This window comes from Gadus chalcogrammus, chromosome 5, assembly GCF_026213295.1.
Source record: "Gadus chalcogrammus isolate NIFS_2021 chromosome 5, NIFS_Gcha_1.0, whole genome shotgun sequence".
In the NCBI taxonomy this organism is placed as follows: domain Eukaryota; kingdom Metazoa; phylum Chordata; class Actinopteri; order Gadiformes; family Gadidae; genus Gadus; species Gadus chalcogrammus.
In genome coordinates, this window is record NC_079416.1 from 13098831 (window position 1) to 13121209 (window position 22379).

The 22379-nt window shown below is 49.8% G+C and overlaps 1 protein-coding gene across 5 annotated transcripts; it reads right to left on the reverse strand.

The window, feature by feature from the left end:
• Positions 1-3054: 3054 nt before the first annotated feature.
• Positions 3055-22202, reverse strand: ktn1 (kinectin 1). Of its 5 annotated transcripts, none has more exons than XM_056590192.1 (36): positions 22076-22202; positions 17409-18118; positions 16893-17045; positions 16621-16740; positions 16379-16512; positions 16173-16277; positions 15923-16063; positions 15570-15667; positions 14860-15004; positions 14107-14203; positions 13806-13990; positions 13223-13312; positions 12968-13005; positions 12737-12827; positions 11980-12048; positions 11850-11887; positions 11564-11654; positions 11233-11322; positions 11087-11124; positions 10442-10532; positions 10100-10209; positions 9747-9843; positions 9585-9622; positions 9365-9455; positions 8583-8669; positions 7145-7234; positions 6932-7024; positions 6734-6823; positions 6537-6629; positions 6337-6405; positions 6068-6151; positions 5441-5524; positions 4658-4741; positions 4466-4552; positions 4265-4375; positions 3055-4144 (listed from the first exon to the last, which is right to left on the reverse strand). In XM_056590192.1, the coding sequence occupies exons 2-36, from the start codon at positions 18115-18117 to the stop codon at positions 4115-4117; spliced, it is 3861 nt and encodes a 1286-aa protein (XP_056446167.1). In that variant the 5' UTR covers position 18118; positions 22076-22202; the 3' UTR covers positions 3055-4114. The 5 variants fall into 5 exon arrangements, with proteins under 5 accessions (XP_056446167.1, XP_056446166.1, XP_056446169.1 ...); XM_056590191.1 differs by having other exon boundaries at positions 9585-9625; XM_056590194.1 differs by lacking the exon at positions 8583-8669 and having other exon boundaries at positions 9585-9625; positions 22076-22200.
• Between the last annotated feature and the right edge of the window lie 177 nt (positions 22203-22379).

A 22379-nucleotide genomic window follows, 5' to 3' on the forward strand; every position in this document is an offset into this window, starting at 1 on the left:
GAGTACAATCTGTGAATTCTTAGAGGATCCTTGATTCCTTGCACCACACACCAAGCCCACTAAAACATTTGTATCGTTACTATGTTGAACGAAAAAAAATTAAATGTATAAATATACTTACAACTTCAACTGTGCGCTTTATTTTTTTTATACTAGGCTACTTTATTTATAATTGCATAAATAACATTCAGGCTACCTTAGACTTTAGAAAATCAGACAACTCGCATCGTCTGTCATATTATGCATTAGTTAAGTCAATGTATTGCATTCCTGACGAATACACGGCAAATATCTGTTAAGATAAGACGAATCGATTAGAGTAAGCGTTACATACTACTTAAAGTTACCCAAATGTCGACACCTCCGGGGAGAATGTAAGGTTTGACCTTTACCAGCCCCCTCCCCCCATGCCATTCTCCCTATGTATCACATGTCCTGTTGTTCTCACGCCTTCCTGATGAATGTGCCACTTCCACACTCCTGTCTGGCAACCCCATCAACATTTTACCTTTTCGGGTTTGTTTTCACAACGAGCCGCCTCTGGAAGCGGCTATGGAGCGCCCAGCCTCTTCAGTTCTCCTCGGCCTTTACGGCCTTCTGTTTGAACTGGTGTTCAGTTTCAGAGTGCAATAACACTTAACACAAAAACAAAAGCCGAGCGGGGAGGCACTTGGCTAATGGCGGTACACCTCTCTCTTTACCGACGTGGGGGATACTCCATTATTAAAACGCTAGATTACATTACTCAAGTAAAAGATAAAAAAAAAAGTTGTTGACCCCTCGTCCTTCTGTCGTGTCAGGCTCCTGAGCTATCTTGAAACGTGTGAGTAACAGAACTCAGATCAAGCCTGGGTATTTGTGCCGTTATGTTCACACCTCTACAAGGGCTCCATTAATAGTACAAACGGGGCAGACCTCAGCGACGTCAGCAGTTGCTGGTCGGGGATCGCTCTACGTTTCACCTTTAGCTCAATGGCCTGCAGGCTGGCCTCCAAGCCACAGCCAGAACGAGTATTTACTGCATGCATCTCGGCACTGGCTATTGCACTAAGCATACGACCTTCCCTCTCCCTTTCGGACTAGTTCACTTGTAAGCCCCAGACACAGACTGGAGTTTTGGGGGATCAAAGGCTGTCTTACGCATACCACACTGATGGGGAGCAGATGAAGGGAGTAGGCGATTTGGCTGGGGTTGATCTGCTGCAGGGTGTATGTGTGTAAACGCTGGTCCAGTGTTAGGAGAAGTCAGGGTAACAGAAGCCTGCTGTCAGAAAATAAATAGACCAAGTGGGGGTGTGCGTGTGCGCATACACACACGTAATTTGGCTTCAGTGAATTCTGACATGTCGTTAAGGAGCAGGTAGGAGTTAGGCTACGGACATTGGAGTCGGAACCCTGTAACTTTCCGCTGGGAACCCCAACCATTACACCAACCTGACCCCACGGACAAATGACCCAAGCAGAAGTTAGGTGGAAGGTAACACGTGAAGTTCCGTACACTGGCAACATATTTTGATGGCCACAATAAAGGGAACATGGGGGCAGCTGTGTAAACACACTGACTGTGTCAAAGCAGAAAAGTTGTTTTGCTGTAGAAAATACCAATGACAACTATGAAATAACACATTTCCCCTTTAAACATAACATTTAGCCTAGTCGTTACTGTCTAATTTAAATGTCAGTGTCTTTTTTCCACTTTAGCTCCCTAGAAAAAAGGTCATGTACCAAGTCACAGAACATGAAGAGGAAGGAATTGTGTCTGTAAACTTGCGTTGTTCTGCAGCAACAACGCTCTCACGTGTTCCATCACAAGCAGGACTTCAGGCAGTGGAATCTATTGCGCAACTAATGGTGCCGTTGACTTTAATAGCAGGGATCTGGTTGTGTTTGTCCGTGACTCGGCGCTAAGCAACAGGCTGGGCCCATACGGCTGTGGAGGGGAGGTTATGATATGTCTCTGGCTGAGGCGCGAGTAAGGCCCAAACAGGCCGCCGGTGATCCAGGGAGAAAAAAAAGAGAAGCAGAACTGTGGCGTCGATGGTGGTTGGGGCCAGAGGTTTCCATGCAGGCGCCCGCCCGGCCAACCAGCTGACTGCAGCGTGACGTTGGGGAGGGAATGCCAGGAATGTGCTGCCTGAATTGGGGTCACCAGCACCCCTCATCTGACCCTCCGCGAGAAACACACACACACACACACACACACACAATGTTGCCGTGGAAACCTGACGTTGCCATGATGGGCGGAGCCATCAGCAGGAACAGACTACAAAACAGTTGGATGCGACCATGAGGGTGGGCTGGAGCTCTGCTGCTATGGGGATGTTTTATGCCTCCTTATGGACGGGTGACCTTCGTCGATTCTCCCAGTCCTGAAGGAGCGCGGCAGCCACTTCAAAACAGACCCTCAACAAAGGAATCGTTTCGTCTTCAGCCGAATCTCCGTAAAGGGCAGTTTTGGGTTAAAGTAAATATAACTCCCTTCACATGGAATTATTTTGACTTTTTATTCCCTTGGTCTGTAACTCAAAGGCTCAACAAGCATGCACCCAACTGCCATTGATGTCGTGCCAGAGAAAAGAAGGGATGAATTGGTGAAGGTCCAACATGATAGCAGAGAGAGTACTTTGTCCTTGGTAATCACTCTTCTGTTGTTCAACTTCCCCGATGCAGTCACTTCCCTGCACTGTTCCAGACCTCATATCAGTTTACACAACATCACCATGAGCAAAGAACTACGCAGAGAATCACTTCCCGTTATTAAGGGGAAATTATGTCTTGTACATGATGAGAAACTAGTCATATCCTAAAAACTGAATAATTAATAATAACAATAATCCAAATTGATTTGCTTCATCCGTCAAAGAGTTATACACGGGTATATCCGAGACACCATAAGATGAGCAGCTTCTTTGTTTGGAACAGGACTGCCATTAGGGCCCAGCAGCGGATAGGAGGTAAGGAGACTCGCAAAGGGAACTGGAATTAGTAAATACACTGGCTCAGTAATGCCCCCTCGTGGTGCAATGAAGGAAACACAGGAAGGGCAGCACTCGTCAGAAACACAGGAGGCCGGGGCAGATTTACCAAGCATCCCTTTTATTAACTGTCACCTGTTACAAAAAGAAGAAAATATTCAGTGTTAATGAATTTAGCGACAGTATATAGCGAGTGGTGGTTACAGACGATATGGGACGCCTATTCCTATAGTCGTTACAGTAGGATTACAAATCGACCAACACTCTCCGCCAGACTGGGGCGCGGACCCCCCCATTTCTTTGGAGCTGCGGTACACTGAACAGTACACACACACGCACACGCACGCACGCACAGACACACACTCATCCACGCGTCTCCCCCGTTTAGCGCTGGGAGTGACGCTCTGAACGTGCCGCCTTGATCCCTCCTGATCACCCCCACCCCAGCCTCCCACCTCCACCCAGCACCAGATGAAGGGGTCCTGGGTGCACCGGCTCCTGGATGAACGACGATGCTGGGACGACAGGGGTTCGGACGGGAGACAAACAACGGCGAAAGACTTAGGTTCAGGGGGTCCTAACTGGTAAAACACTTAAAACACATTATTAAACCCAGAAAGTAAGGACTTGAGAACTCAACGTTTGTTCGATAAGGTTCTCCTGTTCACAAAAAGGTTTTTGTTCTGATAACTGTGTTCTAAACATAGAGGGGGTTTCCACACAGATTAAAGGAGGCCCGGTGTCGGGGACAAAGGGGGGGGGGCCACTGGAGTAGAGGAATGTAGTGAGAGAGCGCAGTGGTAGAAAGGTGTGTTACGGCGCTTATACAGATGGTAAACACGAGCCACAGGGTTCACTGGCGTCGAGTGATCTGGGTGACATATGGTCCGGTGAGCCCGGGACACTGGGTCAGAGTCCACCTGCAGCGCCGGTGTGCAGAGGTGAGGGTGGAAGGGTGGTGGTGACGGGGCTGCGTTTGTGGTGGTGGTGACGGGGTTGTGTTTGTGGTGGTGTTGGACAGGGTGTGTGTGTGTGTGGGGGGGGGGGGGGGGTAGAGGACTAGAGTGGTCTCTCTGTAGTGAGGTCAGGCTGGCTGCTGGAGGAAGGGGAGGGGGGTGGGGGAGGGCAGCCTCCGCTGCCTATACTTCAGGCAAGTCTTTGTCAGCCTCCTGAAACAGAGGAAACACAAAACAAAAGAGGTGTTTTGAGCTTGACTCCCAACAAGCGCATCCAATAGACAAAGCATCAATACAACAGCCAGTAAGAACCCCAAGGAAACCGGGCCTCACCGCATCCTGTCCCTTGGTTAGTTGCTGGTTGACGTTTTGTATGAGCAGCTGCAGCTCCCTCACGGTTTGGGTCAGCCCTGGAGTCATCTTCACCTTCCTGTCATTCTCCTCCTTTAACAGATTAACAGGCTGGCTTGAATCACATGTAGCCTCACAAAACAGCCGTTTAGTACAGCGCCCTGATTGGCCTATCACCCTTACCGTCTGAGACATACTGTTCTCTATGAGGTCTGCGTTGCCCGTCTCCTTGGAAAGCTCTTCCTGGATCAGGTCCAGATACTGCTGGGCCTGGTGGGGGTGGGGGGAGACCGGATCAGTCATGACCACGCTCTGCCAACATGCTCAATCTTGGATGGAGGTTTCGTACGGGGAGGGGGGGGGCAGGGATCCTACCTTGTAAAGGTCACCAGCCACTTTATGTCGTTCGCTCTCCTCCGTCTGCAGTTTGGACACTGTCCGAGTCAGCTGGGTCTTCAGCTGGAACGAAAAACAAAAAACAGACACATGAGACATGTGATTGGGCTGAGACATGAGACGGGCTGAGACACGACAGTGGGCTGAGGCCGGGACATGATATTGAGACTAAAGATCGAGCCGAGTCCCCGGAGCGTTCCTTGCAACGTCTTTGTGCCATTTGTTTTTCTGCAGCAAGGGTCCTACCAGCAGGCATCTTAGTAGTGCAACAAGTCAAATAAACCCCATCGCTTTTTATTGTTCTAGTTTTAAATGGCTAATCCCTGACATCTGCATTAGCAGATGCTGGATAAGAGTGTTAGTCAACTACATTGATCGATTTACTGTCCAAACACACAAACACAGAAGGCTAGGAGGCGTTTGGAGGCTGATGAAAAGGTAGTGTTAGGTGTAAAGAGGCTTCCAGATGGCGGCCAACATACGGCGGGAGAGCCTGTCATGTTGTTAGAGGAACGCAGAGTAAAAGCAGAGTCAGGCAGGAAGCCTGTGTTATTCTGCTGAAGAGTAGGTCATAATTCACTACCTCCAACAACAACCACCCAATCTGAGGTCACACACGCAGAGAATGTACTAGGACTGCACAATTCTGCCCAGAGGTTGGACCTCACTCATTCGTTCTGAGAGCAGCGGCGTGGCGTGGCGACATCAAGCGGCCAGGCTTTGCGACTGAAGCTCGAGCGAGGGGCGGCGAAGCCCGCTTACCACGATCAGCTGCTCGTTCTGCCGGACGGCCTCAGTGTATGAGCCGTCCAGTTTGCTCTGCAGCTCAGTCAAGAGATCTTTGAGCTGAAAGACAGTTTTGAGACGGTGGTGTGTTTAATGTTTCGGTTGCGTTGGAGCTTGCTCCAGAGACGCTCCGAATAGACACGGGCAAAGGGCGTTAGCGTGTGTGACAGGCTACCGAGGGTGTGAGGGGAGCCCGAGGGCCAGGATGCTATTTAAGAATCGAGATGAGTGGCTGTCCTCCAGCCCCGATGAGGTCATCGTAACACAAAGTCAAGGCTTTCCATGCTCAGCAGTCCGGTCACGCGATGACAGTAAAAAGCCCAGTGCGGTTTGAATGCAAACTCCTTTACACAATACAATTCTGTTTGGCTGCCAAGGGTTAATTTTTGGACCAGGATCACGCTGCCAGATTAGGATATTCCATAACAGATTAGGACATACCAGAATCAAATGACGCTAATGACGTGTCAATTCTTAGACACAGAAAAGAAGCATGATTCACATGCACATAGACAATCAGACAGACAGCACACTCATGCTTATGCCTTGGCTGGATCATCACTGAGAATGATGACCATAGAGAAGGACGTTCGGTCGCATTACCTCTTTGACCTCCGTGACATAGGTAGTGCTCTCTCGCTCTGCCCTGTCCAGCTCGGCCTCCAACTGCTGCTTCTCTCGTCTCAACTACAGAGCGACACAACAGACGTTGACGGCATGAAAACTGAGAAGAACGCAGAAGAACTGTCATCTTAGGGACAGGAATTTAGAATTGCAATTGCTAGGGGTGTTTAAAGGCGTTGATTATACAGGCTAGTAGGAAGGATCAACTGCAAACGATGCCAATCACACAGATCAAGAAGGTGACTCACATTTTCCAACTCGGCGCCGTCACTTAGTCTCTCGATCTCCTGCTCTAACGCCGCGACTTTCACATTCATCTGTAACAGCAGGGGGCAACAAAATCTAATTCAGTCGTGTTAACGATACGATGATCTAATAGTGGCTCCATGTGCTGACTCGGTGCGGAGCTGTGGTCCACAGCTCAACGGCCAAACGGCTAAAAGCGTACCTCTCCGAGCTCTCCCTGAGACACTTCCAGTTTCAACTTCCAGCGAGACTCTTCGCTCTCCACGCTGCTCTGCAGCCTCTGCAGGATGCCCTCCTGTGGACACAGCGGTCATTGCAGGCGAGTCATCTTTAAAAACGTATCCCCCTCTACAACCCCCAGATGTCTTTGCGACACTGAAACGAGCGGCCCCGTCTCACCGTCTCGGCCAACACCTTCTTGTACGTCTCGCAGTCCTTCTGCATAACCTTCTGGGCTTCTTCTGTCTCCTTCAGCTTCTCCTGCAGCCCCTGTTGGAAACACATCTCCAAACATGAGGGCCTTTCGAGGGGGGGCAAAACCCACAGAAGGGCCTCTTGGGCCAACGTACTTGGTTAACTAAGTAGCACAAGAAGTACCTCTAGCTCCCCTGATGCAGGGGCACAATTGGACTGGGCAGCGGAGCTCTCAGCAGCGGCCTGCTCGAACCTGTTCAGCCACTCCTCGTGGTTCTGGTGGGGAGTTCAACACATTCAGTTATTCCAAATATGAGCCATGCATCTTTTACTCCCACACCCACACACAGACCCACCCCCGAGGGGATTTGAGCAGCAGAACCCTTGAACCCCTACCTGTCCGCTGGGCAGGGCCACGTGGGGCAGCAGTCTGTGCAGCGCGTCGCGACACTCAGCCTGGGTGGAGTCCAGCGCTGTCTGGCTCTCCTGCGGGACAAAAGGGCCGGTGGCGCACAAAGAAAAACACAGCGAGGGGGGGGATGAGAACAGACACGCCACAGCAGCATCGCTGTCCTGTCACTGGAAGGCAATGTGTGCAGTGGTGATCCTCCTCTCAGGACACCAGCGGGGCCACCCACATGACCACGCAGTCCCCTTCAATGAGAAGGACGACTGCGAAGACCACAGCAGCCTTTGCAGTGGATCTCAGCCTTGATCCACGTATGAGAGCTTAAACTGGAGTCAGCCAAACAACCGCCATGCTCAGAGCCAACGGCCTCTCCCCAGCCACGCAGAATCCCGTTTCAAGATCACCGCAGGAATGTAAACGTGCCCCATCATTGAAACATAACAAAAATGCAAATCACGGAAGACATCAACCCCCTGTTACTGTCGCTCCGAGGCCTGGTGGGAGATGGAGTGCACCGAGGGCGCCAGCTGGCACGCGGGCCACTAGTCGCATTAGCGTAGCGAGTGGGAGGGGAGCCCCGGGACACGCGTAGGGGAGTCCTGTACGAGCAGCATGCACCCTTCAGATGGCAGACGACAACAGGTGCCAAGCACCCCTTGGCACCTGGGGGGGAGGGAGGGGTTCTACTGTACTCTGACGGAGTGGGGCAGCTGGGCGCAGACAGGGTGGCTCGTACACGCCGTTCCCGAGCAGCCAGAAATACGAGCCCCTCATAGTGATGACTTCCCTTAAAAGCTATCGATGCAACCTCGAGAACAATCCGGTGACTCAGCGAAACGCCGACTGGATACGAGTCTTTATGAATCAAGTGCAACGTTGGAAAATCATGAACAGTAAATCGTGTTTCCTCCATTGAGATTCCAGTGGATCCCGTGATCTGCGGATGGATTCTACAAGCTTAACTTAACGGCGACGGAGCGAGCATCGTAGGTTAGGAAGAGAGAGCACATGCTGGATGTGAGTCAACGGATGGGGGGGGGGGGGGGGGGGGGGGTGAATAATGAATACGATGATGATGTCCTCAGTGACACTGAGTGTAATCATGTCCAGGACACTGCACACTCATTTCAAAGCACCAGCCTCTGAGCAAAGGGGACGTTTGAAGTGTTTAACCTTTGTTGTTTTTCAGAATGCGGCATCATTGCATAAACAGCACATAAATATATTGTCATTTGGAAGACCAAAACAATTAGAACGTCATGCAGAGGGTAATTAAGTCAAATGAGTATGCAGTGCGTTTTGCATGGATGATTGTAAAACAAAAATCTGGCGTTTCGGTGGGGGGGGGGGGGTGGGGGTGGGGGTGGGATGGGGTGCATTCGATTTAGATCTAGCGTGAAGCAGACAGGAAGTGGGGTGTCGAACCTTGACTGCCTTGCTGAGCTTCCCCTGAAGCAGGGCCTCGGTGGCTGACAGAGCCTCCATTACACTCCAGTTTTTCTCCCGTAGCTCCTGGTCAGGAGTCCAGAGAAACACTGCTTTCAGTTCACTGGCAGGGGTTAAAGCATTCCAACCCTTCCCATGTGAAAGAGGTTTCTTCACTGTGCTCAATAGAGCGCTACGGCCAGTCAGACGACGGATGACAGAATGGACCAATGAGGGCCAATACTACAAGCAGTCCGAATGACACTCAAAATAACCTAATCCTTGATCCCTAATATTAAACGGCCTGCATTTAAAAGTAAAAAGCTACTAACCAAAACCACATGGCTTTGACAAATGTCAAAAAAAAAATCTAAAGAGACGATGGGGTAATGTTAATGTTAATGTGCACCACCCACAAGCACAGACATGCTCCCAGGAGAGGCAGCCATTGCCGACAGCAAGCAGTGCAGCAGCTGAAACCGCCGTGTGTGCTGATGCGTGCTGGCACTGTGCAACAAAAACAAAACTTCAGCCGCCTCCACTTCGGAGTTCCAAAACTACCAGCGTGGAGCCTAGATAAGAGGCAGGGAGGGAGAGGCCTGGAAACAGAGGTGGAGGGCGAGAGTCCGGGGGCATGCTCGGGACTTGGTTAGCTGTGAGGGGACCACGTTTCAGCACCACACCGGAGAGACGTAGGGGGAGTTCCCTGTAGGAGAGAGGAGCAGCACTGGGGAGTTAAGTCAGCCGGGTGGGGGGGGGGGGGGGGGGGTCGAGAAACCTACGTTGTTTTTCTTCCTGTGAAGCTCCACAGAGTCTCTGAGCTCAGACAGCTCGACCTGCAGGTCAGACACCTGCCTGTCCTTCTCAGACAACCTGGTGGGACAGAGCACACAGAGCGTTGGGCCTCCAGTCATACACATGGCACAGCTTTAAAGGTGTCTTTATGAGGGAGGAGGGAGAAGATCTAAATAGTTCAGAAAGTAGTCCTATGATGGCACTCACGCTGCAAGGAGTTCTGGGCTTGGTGTCACACTTTGGGACTGCTGGATCAAAACAAATACATAACAAATAATAAATACAAAAAGATGATGAATAAATGATAAGACAAACAAGTGCATGCAGAAGAGGACGGCCCTAACCGGGGGGGCCGTGGGCCTCGCTCACCTGCTGCTGCAGCTGCTCCACTTGCTGGCTCACCTCCCTGGTCCGGGCCTCCAGCTCACCCTGCAGAGCGTGGAGCTCCTCGTCCTTCGAGCACAGCCTGAGGGGACAAAGGTCAGAGGTCAGTGCTCTGAGCAATGGCCGACGATGCGTATTTGACGTGAAGTGTGTCTTTACATTCAGTAGTTGCTTTTATGCAAAGCGGTTCATACACACATTCACACACAGACCGCCGAGTCAACCATGCAGAGCGACAGCTGGACTGAAGCCGTTAGGGTGAGGTGTCTTGCTCAGGGACATCTCGACACTCGGCTAGGAGAAGCCCCCCCCCCCCCCCCAGTGTAGTGGTGTCTTACTTGGCCTGGAGGTCTAGCACCTGGGCACCGGCGTCTGCACTGCTCTGCTCCCCCCTCTGCCTCATCTGCACCGACTCCACCTGCAGGCATTCGATCTCCCGCTCCAGCACCTGAGGACACACACACACACACACACACACACACACACACACACACACACACACACACACACACACACACACACACACACACACACACACACACACACACACACACACACACACACACACACACACACACACACACACACACCTTTAGCCTCAGACTGTGGTTGATGTGGAGCATTTAAGCAGAAACGGTATTGATCTGAAACGGTGAAAGGCGGAGGTCTAGACAGCTCACCGCGACGGTCTGCTCGGTGGCTGAGCTGCAGCCCAGCGACGCCTGTAGACGTTCGTCCATGGAGAGGAGCTCCCCGTCCTTCTGCTGAAGCCTACGCAGCAGCAGGGATACACTCAACATCAGGGTGGTAACAAATTACGAGGAACCATAGGTAAAAGCCAGACCAAAATAAGGCTTCCTTTAAAAGTGTCCAAAGCAGTGGAGTCTCTCAGACCCTGAAGAAGAGCGCAGAGAGCATGGCTACAGAGAGCAGGGCTACAGAGGAACGATCTACAGATGACAGAGCTACAGAGTCTAAAGCTGACTCCCCATACGCTCATGTAGAAACCCCAGGGACAGCTAGGAGCTGCAGAGGATCTGAGAGATCTGCTATGTATGCATCTACAAAGCCATCCATTTACATTGACGTTCAGGGCGTTAGGCAGACGTTTCTATTCAAAGTGTTACAATAAGAACACTCAGAAGAAAAATAAACTACTGTTTATAGCCGTCAGTACAGTGTGGCTACAGTGGTACAGTGATTTAAAAACTAGTAAGAGAATCGTATAAACGATTCTAAAACTGATGGGTAACCACTGCAAAAACTTAAAAAAGGTGTTATGTGCGCTCTCTCTGTTACGATTAGGTTCTTTGAAAAACACCTACTGGGATTTCAGTTCCTCAACCGTTGTCTCCGATGTAATCTGAAAGTAGAAAAAAAAAAGGGACATGGTGTACTACTGTTAGTAACGCATTGAAAGATAGAAATGGCGTGTGCGTGTGCTTTGTGATGTTCCACGCTTTTGAATCACCTGCTCTGAGGCCTGCTGCCTCAGGGCCTCCACGTCCCTCTTCATGGCCTCCACGTCCCTCTTCAGGGCCTGGTTCTCCTCCCTCACGGCCTGCAGCGGGACAACGCAGTGGCTTAGGACATTATCAACAGGAACGATCACAACACGCCACAGTAAACTGCACTGTCGCTCGGGGCCAGCGCCACACTGATGTTAGTGAAGCGAGGGTTGTACGGCCCGTCTATTGGCCTGCTGGTGGTTTCCGGTTCACGGCTGCCATGCTCTAATCCTGCCTATTCCTGAGGGCTTTACCATCGAGGGCAGCCGGGCTCAGTGGATCACACACACGCACCTGGAGCTCCTCCTCCTTGTTGGCCACCTCGATGAGGCCGGTCTTCAGCAGGTCCTCCACCGTCTTGATGTTCTCTTCCCGTTCCTGAACGCTGAGGAGACAAACGGAGACTCCGGGATGAGGAAAAATCGAAACCCTGTTACAGGGGTTTCAACATATGCATGAGCAGACTAGAGGAGGACTTTCCCGTGGCATATTCCCCCAGTTACCTGCCATCCATCTTCAAATAGACACAGATGAATACATAATCATTATACATAATAATACATAATAAATTCTCACAAACCTCATCTGGATCTGGTCCAGTGCTAGCCGAGAGTCATTCTGGAACGGTGGGGGAAGTCACAAGATGTGAGGGTCACATAGTCGCACATTTTTACATATTACACATATAACCATGGTGTTGGGCCACTGACCTGTTCAGAAATCTGAGTCTTCAGTTTCAGAAGCTCTGCCATCAGGGCCCTGCTCTCATTGTGAATGGCCTGGGGGGGTGGGGGGGAAGAGGAGAGAAATGTCAGAGTCTGTTACACCGCATGAGGAGGAATACAGGATAGACTGGAACTGTTCTCATCCAAATGTTCATTGATATGCAACGGCTGTCAATCACAACGTTGGCTAGCATGATAATGTGACAATTTGAAAAATGAGAATTAGAAGGTGGCAGTTATTAGGAGGTATACCAACGTCACCAAGCAACAGGAGCTAAACTATACTGATTAATTTAGCACTACCTCAACGATCAAATGTCTTCAGTAAAAAGTAATGGCGGCATTTCAACACAGGCTCAATAACACCCTGCTGGCCCCCCCTGAACACCACTCTTACGAACTTATTGTATGTTGTACGTCCTGGCACTTAATGTACACATTTATTGTATGTTGTACTTTCTAGTACCTAATGTAAACACTATTTGTACAAATTGTACGTTGCACGTACTTGCACTTAAAAATGGCATTTTGCAGCATCTTATTCGAGCCATCTTTGTTGTATACGGGAAATGGGTTAACCTAGCGATTGTTAGTGCTTAGCCCTTGGTTCTATGAACATCCTTACTATACCGACACTGATGCATGGTTGTTTCTCTTTCTCCTGACAAATGTACTTATTGCAAGTCGCAGTGGATAAACGACTGCTAAAGGCCCACGATGTAAAATGTAAATGCGACCGTACCTGCATGTTGGTCTCTCGGACGGCCCCGCTGCTCCGCTCCGCGCTCAGAGAGTCTTCCAGGCTCTTCCTCTGCAGCTCCTTCTCTGCCAGCCTGGAAAAGAACAACCACTCATCAAAAAAGGAGCCCACACCGCCAAACGGGCTGACAGCCACCATCTGGTCCACAGTGCACAGTAGAAGACAGCGGCATCAGAGTGCATGTTTAAATGAGGATGAGTGAGTTTCTCTTACAGCTTCTGCAGCTCCTCAAAGTGGGAGATGTGGGTTGCCTGAAGGAGGGAGGAAACAGAGCATTAGCTTACGTTACACACGTTAGGGGCACTAGTCTCAGTGAGGGCTAGGCAATAGTTCAACCTCAGTCTTCGAATTGTATTGTATAGTCATGAAGATATCGACTCCCACAAATAAAATGATGAAATATGACGTTTTTAGCCTCGATAGCATTACAACTGAAGCTGAGGCTTACTGATAAAAAACATCCTATACCTGGGAAGACATCTGGGCCTGAAGGTTCTCATTCTGGTGTTGTTGGGACTCAATCTGCACCTGAAGACCTTTGTTCTCGTTCAGGAGTTCCTGGGGGAAGAAAAGGAAAACACTTTGAAACCACCACTTAATAAATATTCCTCCTTCTTAAAATCAAACACAGCACACCAATAGCAACAATGTTCATGACATTCCATACCAAGTATTATTTGACAAACAGAAAACTGTGAACACAGAATCCTTAGATAGTGGTTATACTTTGTTAACACAACTGTGTTCATGCAAGAACTACCTGCTTATTTTGTGGTTCCAGAACATAAACTCAAAGCACTTTACAATATTGCCAAACATTCACCCATCATTCACACATTCACACACAAACGGCGGTGACAACCATGCAAGGCGACAGCCAGCTCGTTGGGAGCAGTTAGGGTGAGGGGTCTTGCTCAGAGACACCTCGACACTCTTTGAGGAGCCGGGGATCGAACCAGAAACCTTCCGGTTACCAGCCAACCCGCACTACCTCCTGAGCCCCTTGCCGCTGGAGGACTTGTGGACCGTGTGGTGCCCTGCGATGCATTACCTGGACCTGGGCCTGCAGGGTCTCATCAGGCATGCTGTGCTGGGTGACCTCCAGCAGCTGGCGCACCCTCTGCTCCACGCGGTCCTTGGACACGATGGCCTCCTGCAGGCTGCCGTGGAGGTTCTGGATCTCGTTGTTCTTGCTGTTCATCTCAGTCTCCACAGAGAGCAGCTGGTTCTGCAGCTCTGGAGAACCATAAAGACAGACAGAGGGCTCACTTTGTTCTAGTAGTATCTGTTGGGAGATGACTGTTCAAAAATAAATGGAAAGGATAGGTATCCCAGAGGAGAGTTTGACTCACCTTGTTTGGCTGCTTGGAGTTTCTCCCGCTCAGCGTTGACTTTGTAGTGGTAGTTCTGGAGCTCTTCCCAGTGTCTCTTGGTGTCCTGCAGCTGAGCCTGGGCATCAACAGACAACACACTCGTCATCCCCTCCTCTCAAACACAATGAGTACGCCTTTCTGATTCGGTCGACCCCATTCTCAGATCCCCTGGTGGGACTAGCTAGTGATTTCTGCCCTGCATCTACTAAAGAAACAAACCCTGATTACATTAACCAGGCAAGACACCACTCTCAAGTGAGGCCTGGTCAACCAGGTTGTGTTCACCAGACAATCTCAGCGACTAATACACACAATACAACCTCCCGTACATTTTTCCGCGTTGGATCACGGCCTTTAAAATACCGGGATAAACATACAACCCAGGTGGGAGGAGGATGACTGTGTTCTTTACAGAGTGAAGTTCTCAACATCCAACCCCCACCCCCCCAGCCTGCTTCCCGGACCAACACAATCCTCCACTTCCAGGGCCTATTCAACTTGTCCCTTCCCACGAGCATGTTATGACTTCCTGCGGGGCGTGGACACATGAATTCGGATCACGAGGAGAGGCTCTTTTGAAACTAGGCCACCTCAGCCCTCAAACCCACCCGACATTCCCTCCCCCCCTCAAGGCAGGGCAGGACCGCACACCAAACGTGCACACTAAAACAATGCTTGGGGGCGGCCATTTTGTGTGCGTGCGTGCGTGGCCGTCTGTGTGGCTGAGCGCACCTCCAGCTGGGACACGTTCTGCTTGTAGCCGACCTCCAGCCCCTTCCTCTGGTGCTCCTCCTGCTGCAGCTTGCCGTTGGTCTCCGTCAGCTCCTTCATCAGCCCCGAGTACTCGGAGCGCAGCTTGTTCAGCTCGGCAGAGTTCCTACGTCGGCACAGACGCACCGACAGACAGACCGACACAGAGAGAGAGAGAGAGAAACAATGTGTTATTGGACTGCGTAACATACAGGTTAATGCAACAACTTTGCGTGTAATTCCTTGTTGATTAATTCCCTTTGATAACACACTTTGTATAGAAGAGGAAGGTATTACAATTTTTCCCCCTCACCCTGACTCTTAATAGAAACACCAGACTCTGGAAGCTGTGCGCGTCTGATTTGGGCGGCATGCGGCTCAGAAGGTAGAGTGGGTTGGCTGGAAACCGGGAGGTTGCTAGATAGAGTGTCGAGGTGTCCCTGAGCAAAACCCCTCACCCTAACTACTCCCGACCAGCTGGCTGTCGCCTTGCATGGCTAACACCGCCATCAGTGTGTGAATGTGTGCATGAAGGGGTGAATGTTAGGAAATATTATAATGTGCTTTTGTAAAGCGCTTTGAGTGGCCACTGGTTAGAAAATATGTATAAATGCAGTCAATTCATTTGGGAGGCGGCTCCCAGATCAGTCCCAGGCCCTTATTGTGTGTACGCGGTGGGTGGAGGTACTGACTTGCTCTCCATCTGGTTGGCAGCGGAGCTGACGGCGTCCCTCAGGATGCTGTTCTCCTGCTTGAGACGACTGATCTGGCCCTCCAGCTGCTCCCTCATCTGCACACACACACAATTTCAAAATCAGGTCAAATCACACATAAAGCTATTGCTGAGATTACAAAAGATTGGTTACTCTCCAAATCAACAATTGTGTTACAACTCTGATCGTTTTGAACTGCTTATAGGGGTTTCAAATTGTAGCTCTATGGAGTTTGAATTATTCACACCATTCACGTTTGACTTGAGAAAAATATTCAGGGTAATTTCCTCATTGTCTATTTATTAATACAAAGTAGGGAACCGGTGACTCACGTTAATCTGCATGGCCTGAAGCTCCTGGTAGCCGCTCTGGGTTTTAGCCTGCATACCTCCCAGCTCCTTCTGCATGACTGCGTGCTGCTCCCTCAGCATAGACTCCGCCCGGCCGGTCTTCTGCTTCTCCACCTGCAGCTCCTGAAACACCATCAGGACCCAAAAGGACACATGAGAGGTCAGCCTTGGTGGACTGGCTACACACACACAAACTGTTTTTTAACATCACAGGCGGTTTATTGTGCGAGACCTGGCTGAGCTGCTTCACTTTGTCCTTGGCAATGGAGGCCTCCTCCCTCTGGGTGATGAAGAGTCTCTCCCTCTCCTGGGCTTCTGGGTCAGCCTTCGCAGCAGACTGGAGGAGATTAAACATCAATAAGCAGGGAGCGGGGAGCGCACTCGTGGCCAGGTACATCAGGGAACACTGTGGAGCTTGTGGTTGTTGGTGCCACTCACCTTGTGCCAGGTTTCAAGCGCGTGGGGGCTCTTGTCACAGAGGAGGGCCATCACGCTCACGACCTCGGCCTCAGTCAGAGCCATGCTAGACAGGCCACCAATAAGCTCCTTCAGCTTCATCTCCGCGTTCTCCACTTTACACGCAGACATTAGAAAACAAGGGTCAAGGAGGGTTTAGGATGACAGGACCAAGGAGGGAACACGAGGGCGGCGTCATTGATGAGGTGATGCGCTGCTAGTACCTTTGTCTGTTTCGTTCTTCTGCTTCTTGCCACTCCCCTTGGAGGGAGCGCTGTTGTCGTTGGGAGCCGCCTGGTGGTTTGCTGGAGCGGCGGACTCGACTAGCACGTGGGGCTCGTCCACTGAGGGGGGAAAGAGTGAGTCCCTTTATTTTCATTCATTGTATGCAAAAACCGACGTGCACGGGCTGCAGCGGGATCGTTTGTCAGCGACACTGGTCAAATTTGTTTTTGCATTTCAATGGTATTCAAAAACAGAGTCGATCAGCGCTTACCAGACTCAGCCTTCTGCTTCTTGGCAGAGTTCTTCTTCTTGCCGCCGGTGGTGGCAGGAGGCAAGCTGGTCTCTGACATCAGGTGAACCTCTTTCTTGACTGGAGCCGGAGCTGCGACCTGCTCGACTTTAATCTCCTGCTGCTGGTCCTCAACTGCACAGGAACACGCAGTAGGGAGAGAACCGGATAGGATATTTGACTCCCAGCCGAAAGGCCTCCTCGATTTAGGTGACTAATCCCTGCCTGGTCATTCATTTCCATGCATCCCAAGAAATTCCCTGCAGGTGACTTTGGGTAAAAGCATCTAAATCACAAAATACTAAATTATCTACTTATAACGATCTGTCAGCTTATTGGGTAACTGAGTGACTGACTTTTCTTTAATAACATATGATAATGGAGGCACGCAAGCATGACGTATGCAACATGCAAATGATCACGTAAACCACTTCCGGACTCAAACTCAGACCAAAACGTACATCTTACCCGCTGCACTTTTGCGAACGGCCAACCCACCTGCTTCAACTTTCTGCTTCTTCTTGTCCTTCTTCTTCCCAGAGGTCAGAGGAGGTGTCTGCACCTGGGCCAGGACCTGGGCCACGACCGGGGCCTGGACGTCAGGCTTGGGAGAGGCCGAGCCGGGCCGCTTGCTCACCGACAGAGGCGCCTCTGACTTACGGCTAGCGGGCCGGGAGCCGTTCATCGCTGGTTCCTCAGTGGGAGTGGGAGTAGAAGGAGCTGCTGCGGTGGCTGCTGCTGCTGCTGCTGCTGCTGCTGCGGCGGCTGCGGCTGCTTTGGCTGCTTTCTTCTCCTTCTTCTTCCTCTCTCTCAAACCAGCTGGGGCCTCCACCGGCGCGGCCACAAACACAGGAGCAGCGGTGGGTAGGATCGCTTGCTCGGGCTCATCCTCCAGCTCAGGAGAGGAGCTGCTGGCGGCGTCAGTCAGGTCAAAGTCCCTCTGATCCTCCTCCGACTCCCCTCCTCCTCCGGCGACACCGCCACCACCGCCTCCGGCGTTCTCCTTCTTTTTGCTCTTCTTCTTGTCCCCCTTCTTGCGGACGTCAGCCCTGAACAGGGGCAGCTTGAGGTCTCGCTTCTGCTTGGCGAGCACTTCATCATAGGAGGTCTCCTTCATGAAGAGCCAGAAGAAGAGGAACATGAGGGCGATGACGAGGGATGGGGCCAGGATGAGAAGGTACTGAGAGTCGTAGATATCCACCGCCATGCTGCACCGAACAAAAAGAAGGATTGGTTACTTGATCGGTGCAAACTCAACCTGGATTTGAGGCAATTTAATGGCGGTGGGCCTATTCCAAAATAGTGGAATAATAGTATTAGTGTAATTAATAACTTCTTTGTTTCCCAGGTTTTGTCTCACAGCACCAGATGCAACGGTGAAATTATTGGTCTAACATTACCATCATGCAATGTTGTGAACCAAGAACCTCCTTCAACTGTCTGTCTTTAAATGGCTGCCAAAAGTTGTCTCATGCCCTCACAGACGACATATCAGGGATAGTGTTCGTGAATGAATCACTTCCCCTGAGTAAAGAAATGATTTGCTGCTTGGCCCTTGGAAGCAGTTATGTGACTCGCAAGACGGTTGAGCAACATTAAATGTCGATGGAGGCCGTTGGATCGGTTATGTATTACAAAATAAAAGTTCAACAAGATTGGAATTCTTGGAAAGGAAAACAAGTGGTCCCCCCAATAACAAAATAAATAAAACAAGAATTACATCAAGTATCTCAGCAGGAAGTTATAGCCTGCAGCATAGATATGACTTCCTTAATTGTAGTCTAAGACACAGGACCATATCAGCCCCTGGAACTGAGGCACAGTTATGTTGTGAGAGCAGCTATAGTATTAAAACTGGGGCTGGGGGAGATTAGGCTATACTCTACCTTCCCTTGATCATCAACCCTCCCCCCTCCTTTGTTACAGTGCTGTGATCCTATTAGACAAAGCATGCTACTATGGCACATTCTAACGCCCTGTGAAAACAAAAGCAGGGCGGAGTACCTTTCCACCATCAGCTATGATTGATGAGAGCAGCTTAAAAAAAAAGCACATCCATGACGGCCTAGGCAGCAGAGGTCGGTACGAGCCCGATACGAAAAGACGGCTGGCAGGCCTCAGGAAATCACATTCTGCCCCCGCTGTGTCACTCCCTCCGGCTCCCTCTCTCAAACATGATATTCTAAACTTAAAGAGGGAGGCTTTGCAAAGGGGCAAAAATACACACGTGCGACACGTAAATGTCAGGCACCCAGGCCTCCTGCAGCTGCAGCCTGGCCCCTGCGTGCTCATAACCCAAGGAGAGGAGGCGGCCGGCCCGGATGCATATGCCGAGACAGATGGGAGTCCTTGTTAAACCTCGCCGACAAATGCACAGATCAATGTGCTGTGGTGTATGAGAGCCTCTGAGGTGTCTACTGACTATGATCATTGAAACATGTTTATCTTGAGCCAAAGTATTACTAATAAATCAGAAATAATGATGTTCAGACCCGGGGCTGCGTCAGACAAGTAAGGGTCCTCATCCGAAACCACCAATGGACATTTTTGAATTGATTTTTTTTAAGATTGTCAAATATGTTGTAAAACAGCCAGAAAATGCCCAAATTGCCACTTGAATGGTGACAATTTCAAAAGAACCCCCCTGAGATGTGTTGGAGCTGAAGATTCACAGCATGAAAGTGCAATGGTCAAATCTGCAGCAATTGTGCAATGCCATAATTTAATGGACCAAAATCTTTAAGGAATGTTTCCAGCACTTTTGTGAACATCATGTCAAATCCAAGCTTTTCTGGCAACACTGGCCAACGATTGAAGGCTGCGGTTTACCTGTAGTCATCCTGCCTCCTAAACACTATGGTTGGGAGTAACATAGCATAGGGGTAAGCTGTGTCTATAGTTCCCCTATACAGAGCCTCTTAGGTAATTTGGATTAAGCAGCTTAACCAGTATAATACACTGAAGTCTAACTTTCAACTGCAACATTTCCTCTGGCCCCACAGGCTACGATCGGCCTGTTTGATCAAGCCCTCCAGAACCTCAGGATTGCATAGTTCTTTACATTAACATAATTTATGCGTAAAAAAAGGTCCCTTGACTCACCTGTTCCTCATTCCTTTCCCTGAACACCAAGCGTCTCCAAGCAGAAACACATGAAAGAACCTGTCATCTTTAAGGCGCTCTGATAGGCAGTAAAAGCATACGAGATTGCCCATTAAGGGGAACACTTTGCAACAGACACACATTGTAGGTGGAGGAATTCCTGCTCAGATAGAGACACGAACATTTGGCAATCATAACATTATTCAAGGGGCCCATGAGGATTGGGTGGAAAAACAACGTTTTTGCTATTTTAAGTTGCCGCACATAGTGTTACAGAGCATTTGTTGACCTGGGTGCCATTCTTGTGCTTCACAGTAATCTTATCCCGGACCTCACGATACTGAAAAGACAAAATGTACTTCCAGGAGAACTTACCGAATTCTCAGAGTATTTGGTAAACGTGTAAGACAAGCTTAATTTAGACCACTAAATCACACATTCTCTATGTTAGGACAGCAAGCTAATGTAACGGCCTACTCACTGACTCTCAAACATATATTTCCCAGAGAGTTGAAGGTGCCCACATTTCCTTTCCTTTCGCTTTCATAGCCAGGCCCCAGCATTGAAAACAGCCCTCAGGACAAAGCTCTCTCGGGCCATTGCCTTTGCGGAATCTAGCCACTTGACCGTCCAGACTGCCTACTTTGGCTGGGATGAGACATCAATACATCTCTTGATAACCATCAGTTATCATACTGAACCAGGAGATGGAACATTCCTCACACCTGTCCATTAGGAATAACTGCAATTCACACAAACCAATTAAGATAATCCTTTGTGATTCTAGCCAAACCATCTGTTCTAGCTAACTGGTGCAACAGGTATCATTTGGTATTTATTGTACCATAACAATATAATTGTGAAACGCACACAACCCAACGCCAGGAAGAGATACACCATAATGAAGCTGGCCAGCACCATGAGAAAAGTTAATATTCAAATAATCAGTATGGTATGGTCAAAGAACGATATCAAATTCCAAATGGACAAAGACTAGATTAGATAACAAGGGGTGGAGACTTATTTGAGTATATTTAAAAATGGAAAATAAATAGTTTGAGGAAAGCAGCTTCAGTGACTTTAAAACTTGTAGGCCTACAGAGATATTACTGCAAACCCCACCATTTATACAAACAACCAAAATGTTATATTTCAGGTTTTATCTAACGACATAAAAGGGGCGAATGCTTTTAAAATTAAAACAGTAGGATTTTGCTGCGGTTCATGATGGTAACTGTACAGATGGGCCACACTATGAAACAAGGCCATGCTCCAGCAGAGGAAGGGAACCCAATGTTCCCCTGTGCCATGCCCGGTCCGTCTGACAGGCTCGACGTGTCAACTTAGACCAGACACTTAGCTTATGTGGTGGTTGTTCTGATAAAACCAATTCACACCACCAAGAAGACCGACTGAACTGGCTATATCCAATACAGCTAACACATGCTAGCTGCCAAGTCACACATGCAACAGCTAGAAGCGAGTGAACCTTGAGAGCAAAGGAGGGGCACGATGGGAGCTCAGCGCTCCCTGACCGGCGTGTTTTACGACCAGGGCTTGGTGGAACCCAACCGAGAGACCCGGTCCGGATGTGATAAGACGCCCTTTAACAGCCAACCCAAACCGAGACAAACGCAATGTACAAACCTCCTTAACGAGTCATGTAAAGCACTATCCGTAGTGCTATGAATGAGCTAATGTTAGCAAAGAAATGGACGTAAGTTGCCGGTAAACGCAAACAACACGATGGCAAAGCGTCTAAGCAGTAGAGTGAAACACACAATTAATAGTTAGTAACACAATCATAAACAGTTTATTTCAATTTAACAAATAAAAGCACTGCCTGTCCATAAGTGTGAAGACAAGCCCCGGCAGGCCTTGCCTAGCTGGTGACCCAGCCTCCTTCTATCCTGAAATCTCTGACCCACTCCTGCATCCCAATTTCCCGTTATTAGGAGGGCTATTCTGGGCCTGGGCGAACCGCCTCAGCCCGCACGGATCTAGTAGTGCCCACCGCAAAGCACAGCGAGTCGGCGCGCATACGACTGTTCACGGTAACATACCTGAGAGTAGGTGCGCAGTCCCTTGACCAACGTAGTTAAATGCTGAAATGGCGTTGTTCCGCGTTGACTACAGCGGACTCTCTACTTCCCAGGGCAGTACCTACCTAAACCTCCTGCGCTGTCGGGCTGCTCAGAGCCGTTTCCCAACGCGGGGGCGGGTCAGACGCAGGCTGACGAGGCGCGCATGTTTTGCTACTCGGGACCGACCGAAGAGAATGGATTTTTCCTCAGTCTGGACGACTCACTGAAAATCCTCGCCCTTACATGTAGCATTCCATTGTCATAGAAGAAGGTGGGGTTTCCC

What these genes read in the sequence shown, in the direction of transcription:
- ktn1 (XM_056590191.1), bottom strand. Translation starts at nt 18,117, where the DNA reads ATGGCGGTGGATATCTACGACTCTCAGTACCTTCTCATCCTGGCCCCA. An exon ending in TTTGAGGAGCTGCAGAAGCT is followed by an intron (nt 12,828 to 12,967) that starts GTAAGAGAAACT and finishes GTTCTTTTCCAG; the next exon opens with GCTGGCAGAGAAGGAGCTGC. An exon ending in TGGAGCAGCTGCAGCAGCAG is followed by an intron (nt 9,626 to 9,746) that starts GTGAGCGAGGCC and finishes GTTTTGATCCAG; the next exon opens with CAGTCCCAAAGTGTGACACC.